General features: G+C 47.8%; 1 protein-coding gene across 2 annotated transcripts in view; it reads right to left on the bottom strand.

Annotated features, from left to right (window-relative positions):
* Nucleotides 1-5943, bottom strand: part of NUCB1 (nucleobindin 1) — a 28037-nt gene that overhangs the window by 7172 nt on the left and 14922 nt on the right. For both annotated transcript variants that reach the window (XM_008569311.1, XM_008569310.1), the window contains exons 6-7: nucleotides 1593-1778; nucleotides 1227-1317 (exon numbers count right to left, since the gene is read on the bottom strand). In XM_008569311.1, the coding sequence (XP_008567533.1) occupies nucleotides 1227-1317; nucleotides 1593-1778 (277 nt within the window). The remainder of the gene's footprint in view (nucleotides 1-1226; nucleotides 1318-1592; nucleotides 1779-5943) is intronic.

Here is a 5943-nt window from a genome sequence, read left to right as displayed (position 1 = left end):
GCGGGAGCGCCGCTGCGCTCCCAAGCGGTGCACTCTCCAGTGCGCCACCGGGCCGGCCCTAAAAAATTTTTTAAAAATTCAGTTCCTCAGTCAAATAAGATACATTTGAAATGCTCAAGAGCCACATGCAGGGCTGCCTGGTTAGAACACAGTGCTGATAATAGCAAGGTTGAGGGCGTGGATCCCTGTACTGGCCAGCCGCCAAAAACAAGACCCACATGGGGCTGGTGACTACCACACTGGACAGCACAGACGTAGCATGTTTCCATCAGTGCAGACAGTTCTACTTGTTCAGTACTGATTTAGCAAAACCTCTCCTGGTCATGCTACATAAATCACTTCGCCAGCCCCTTAATCTGGCTGCCTTCTTCTCCACAGTATCTATCACTACCTGAGTATTATAGGCCTTACTTACTACACTGATTCTAAGATGCACTTTTTTCTCTTGTATATTTCATTATCCCTGTAACCAGGACGCACCTTATCATGGATGAGGGTGTGTCAGCTTTTGTAAAACACCACTACCTCTCACACTCAGTGGTCTCTTAGAGTCACTATAATGCAGTATGATCTGTTTGCTTGATCACCAGCTCTGAGGGGAGGAACTTTGTTTTGTTCATGGTTGTATCCACAGAGTCTTGAAAAAGCTTGGTCTCTAGAGGGACATTAGTAAACATTTGCTGAATGAATGAGCCAGATCCTGATAAGCTCTGTCAGCTCTGTCAGCTCTGTGGACAGGTTACAGCTTCTGGGTCAGGGTCCTGGATACAACTGAGGCCACCTGGCAACCCCAGGCCATGTTCCCAGATGGGAAGAGACTGACTGAAGGGGAATGTGCCTCTGATCCACCACAGAGAAGGAACTTTCCAGGCCTCTGAAGCCTTAGTTACTAGGAAGCAACCTTCCCTTAGTGATAGGGCTCCCAGAGGGGACCGGGTCTTCTGAGGTGCTGTGTGAGGGGGTCCCAGGCCTAGCCAAGCCTGGTTTGCTTAGTTGGTAGACATGCCGGTCATCAGAACCCAGAAACCTGGAAAAGAGGCCCAGCCCTTCCATGAAAGATCCTAGCCATAGCAACAGGGAGGTGGAGGGCCTATGGTCAACCAGGGGAAATGGGCTCAGGCCTGAGGGGCCCCCACTGGGATGGGAAGATCCCTCTTAGCATTCAGGCCCCAGAAAGGTCAGCGCCTCAGGGTTCAGTCTGGGTCTGGAATCCCTCCCCGCCTTACCATGCAGTAAGAAGAAGGTCTTGGGGTTAAACCTGTTGGGGTCCAATCCATCCAGCTCCTCCCACACCTCCTTCAACTGCGCTTGGCTGCCCTGTGGAGGGGAGAGCAGGGAGCTCATGAGCAAAAAGTCTGGGTGCCACGGGGTAAAGCTAGAGAACACTTTAACCCACCCAACAAATGTCTTTTCCTTCAAGCAAGAAAACTAAGAAAACTACAACTTCCAGCAGCCCCTGGGGCATCTGGGTCCAGTAAGGGCAACTTTTGCCTGAGGGGTTCCTGGGAGTTGTAGTTCTTCAACTACCTCATTGTTCTGTGGTGCTTAGACAGTTGGATATGGCAGGGGTGGGCACAAATGGGGGTCCTTACAGGCACGTTGACTTTGGGGTGCTCTCGGTGCCGGCGCTGCTGCTCTTCCAGCTTCCTCTCTGCCTCCTTTCGCTGCTCCTCTCCCAGTGACTCCAGGTAACGGCGTCTTTCATGTTCCTTGAGCATCTCATAGCGTTTGAACTCTTCATGATGGGCTGCATCATACTGGGCAAGGTCCCGGGTGGCCTGGGGAAAGGCAGAAGGTCACTTTCCTCTTGCCCCTATGCCCAGCCCCTAATTCCAACCTCCAAATGGCAGGCCCTTGTCCCTGAACCTGGTCAGGGGCAGCCTCAACCACCACCTGTCTTAGGACTCATGCTCTGATCTCACATTTTTGGTCTCTGTGACTGCTCCTGCCCATAACGCACCCTCCCCTCTTTGTTTAAAGAGATTATATGATGGTTACACAATAGCAACTTTAACCCACCTCTTTCAAGTCCTCCACAATCTCAAGATCTTGGAGAAATGAATAAATAAGGAACAACAGACGAGGTGGACTTAACATGGAAAGCAGTACAGTTAGGTAGTCAAGACATGAAGTCTCTAATAATTCTGCCCAGGGTTCAAATCCAGGCTCTATGGTATGATCTGATCTCATTAGCTCTGTGATCTTGGGCAAGTTATTCAGCCTCTCTGAGCCTCAGTTTCCACCTTTGTAAAGTGGAATAGTGTCCCCCCAAAATCCATGTTCACCTAGAAACTCAGAATATAACTTCATTTAGAAATAGGGTGTTTGGGGGCTGGCTGGTTGGCTCAGTTGGTTAGAGCATGGTGTTGGTAACATCAGGGTCAAGGGGTCAAGGGTTTGGATCCCCTTACCGGGCAGCTGCCAAAAAAAAAANGGGAAAGGCAGAAGGTCACTTTCCTCTTGCCCCTATGCCCAGCCCCTAATTCCAACCTCCAAATGGCAGGCCCTTGTCCCTGAACCTGGTCAGGGGCAGCCTCAACCACCACCTGTCTTAGGACTCATGCTCTGATCTCACATTTTTGGTCTCTGTGACTGCTCCTGCCCATAACGCACCCTCCCCTCTTTGTTTAAAGAGATTATATGATGGTTACACAATAGCAACTTTAACCCACCTCTTTCAAGTCCTCCACAATCTCAAGATCTTGGAGAAATGAATAAATAAGGAACAACACACGAGGTGGACTTAACATGGAAAGCAGTACAGTTAGGTAGTCAAGACATGAAGTCTCTAATAATTCTGCCCAGGGTTCAAATCCAGGCTCTATGGTATGATCTGATCTCATTAGCTCTGTGATCTTGGGCAAGTTATTCAGCCTCTCTGAGCCTCAGTTTCCACCTTTGTAAAGTGGAATAGTGTCCCCCCAAAATCCATGTTCACCTAGAAACTCAGAATATAACTTCATTTAGAAATAGGGTGTTTGGGGGCTGGCTGGTTGGCTCAGTTGGTTAGAGCATGGTGTTGGTAACATCAGGGTCAAGGGGTCAAGGGTTTGGATCCCCTTACCGGGCAGCTGCCAAAAAAAAAAAGAAAGAAAAAGAAATAGGGCGTTTGCTGCTGTAATTAGTTATATTAAGATGATGTGTACAAGTAGATTAGGGTGGGCCCTAAATCCAGTGACTGGTATCTTTGTAAAAAGACTACATACAGAGATGATACAAAGAGACACACAAGGAAAATGCCATGTGATGGCAGAGGCAGATTGCAGTGATGCGTCTACCAGCCAAGCAACACCAAGGACTGTAGGCAACCATCAGAAGATAAGGGAGAGGAATGGGATGGATTCTCCCTCAGAGTCTCCAGAAAGAACAAACCCCGCCAACACTTTGATTGCTGGCCTCCAGAACTGTGAGACAATAAGTTTCTGTTTTTTTTTTTTTTTTTTTTTAAAAGATGACCGGTAAGGGGATCTTAACCCTTGACTTGGTGTTGTCAGCACCACGCTCAGCCAGTGAGCGAACCGGCCATCCCTATGTGGGATCCGAACCCGGGGCCTTGGTGTTATCCATGTTCACCTAGAAACTCAGAATATAACTTCATTTAGAAATAGGGTGTTTGGGGGCTGGCTGGTTGGCTCAGTTGGTTAGAGCATGGTGTTGGTAACATCAGGGTCAAGGGGTCAAGGGTTTGGATCCCCTTACCGGGCAGCTGCCAAAAAAAAAAAGAAAGAAAAAGAAATAGGGCGTTTGCTGCTGTAATTAGTTATATTAAGATGATGTGTACAAGTAGATTAGGGTGGGCCCTAAATCCAGTGACTGGTATCTTTGTAAAAAGACTACATACAGAGATGATACAAAGAGACACACAAGGAAAATGCCATGTGATGGCAGAGGCAGATTGCAGTGATGCGTCTACCAGCCAAGCAACACCAAGGACTGTAGGCAACCATCAGAAGATAAGGGAGAGGAATGGGATGGATTCTCCCTCAGAGTCTCCAGAAAGAACAAACCCCGCCAACACTTTGATTGCTGGCCTCCAGAACTGTGAGACAATAAGTTTCTGTTTTTTTTTTTTTTTTTTTTTAAAAGATGACCGGTAAGGGGATCTTAACCCTTGACTTGGTGTTGTCAGCACCACGCTCAGCCAGTGAGCGAACCGGCCATCCCTATGTGGGATCCGAACCCGGGGCCTTGGTGTTATTAGCACCGCACTCTACCGAGTGAGCCACGGGCCGGCCCAAGTTTCTGTTGTTTTAAGCCACCCAGTATTGGGTACTCTGTTACAGCAGCCCTGGGAAACTAATTCTATACTATCTCATAGGGTTGTTTTGGGACAATGAGATTCATTCATTTACTCATTTAATATATATTTATTGAACATCCATTATATGCCAGGCCCTGTTCTCAATGCTTGGGACATAATAGAGAACAAAATAGACTAAAATCCCTGCCCTCATGGAGCTGGCGATCTAGTGAAGGAGAGGCAAGGGAGGAGAAAGGAAGAAAATGAGTAAGACGTGTAGTCTGATGGACGGTGATAAGTAATAAGACAAAACAGAAAGGAGGAACTGGGCATGGAGGGTGGGGTATGGCTGAAATTCTTTGAAAGGTGGTCAGGAAAAGTCTTACTGAGAAATGACGTTTCCGCAATGACCTGAAGGAAGTGTGGGAGTGAGCTCTGCAGGTGTCTAGGCTAAGAGTGCACCAGGAAGAGGGAAAAGCAGGTGCAAAGGCCCTGGGGCAGGAGCAGGCCTGGCGTCGTGAGAACTGTGAGGAGGCCAGTGGGGCTGGAGTCGAGTGAGTGCAGAAAAGGGGGCAGGACGTGAGAGCAGACCGGGAACAGGAACCTGACAGTGCAGGGCCTGTGGGCCATGGTGGGGACTGGATTTTCTCTGGGTGAGACAGGAGCCATAGAGGGGTTTGGAGCAGAAAAGAGATGTGATCTAACAAAATCTAACAGGACTCCTCTGGCTGATAAGGTAGGCAGAGTCATGCTCCCCCAAAGATGTCCAGACCCTAATCCCTGGAACATGTGTGTTATGTTACATGGCAAAAAGGAATTAAAGTGCTGGCCTGTCGCTCACTCAGGTGGATGTGGTGCTGATAACACCAAGTCAAGGTTTAAGATCCCCTTACCGGTCATCTTTAAAAAAAAAAAAAGAATTAAGTTCGCTAATTAGCTGACCTTAAAATAGGGGGAGTATCCTGGATCACCCAGGTGAGTCCAATGTTATCATGAGCATCCTTAAAAGTGGAAGAAGGAAGCAGAGGAGAGTCAGAGTGAGATGTGACTACAGAAGAATGAAGTTAAGTAACTGCTTCTGAAGACAGAGGAATGCAGGCAGTTTCTAGAACCAAGGAATGCAGGCAGCTTCTAGAAGCTGGTAAGGCGAGGAAACAGATTCTCCCCTAGAGCCTCCAGAAAGAATGCAACCCAGTCTTCAATTACAGCCCAGTGCAGTAGTCTGCAAGATGCCCCCAAAAGATATAAACGCCAGAACTTATAAATATGTTACCTTATATGGAAACAGGGTATTTACAGGTGTGATTAAGAATCTGAGATGGGGAAATTACCCTGGATTATCTGGGTGGACCCTAAATGCCATCGCATATATAAGAAGGAGGCAGAGGGAGATTCAATACACATAGAGGAGAAGGTGATGTGAAGACAGAACAGAGAGACATGTGAAGACGCCGGCCTTGTAGACTACAGTGACACATCCACAAGCCATGGAATACTGGCAGCCCCCAGAAGCTGGAAGAGGCAAGGAACAGATTTTCCCCTAGTCTCTGGAGGGAGCATGGCCCTACCAAAACCTTGGTTTCAACCAAGTGATACTGATTTTGGACTTCTGGCTTCCAGAACTGTGGGAGAATAAATTTCTGTTTTTCTTTTTAAAGATGACCAGTAAGGGGATCTTAACCCTTGACTTGGTGTTGTCAGCA

Source organism: Galeopterus variegatus, unplaced genomic scaffold, assembly GCF_000696425.1.
Source record: "Galeopterus variegatus unplaced genomic scaffold, G_variegatus-3.0.2 Scaffold486, whole genome shotgun sequence".
In the NCBI taxonomy this organism is placed as follows: Eukaryota; Metazoa; Chordata; class Mammalia; order Dermoptera; family Cynocephalidae; genus Galeopterus; species Galeopterus variegatus.
Note: the sequence above shows the minus strand (reverse complement) of the source record. Positions and strands in the feature narration are given on the sequence as shown.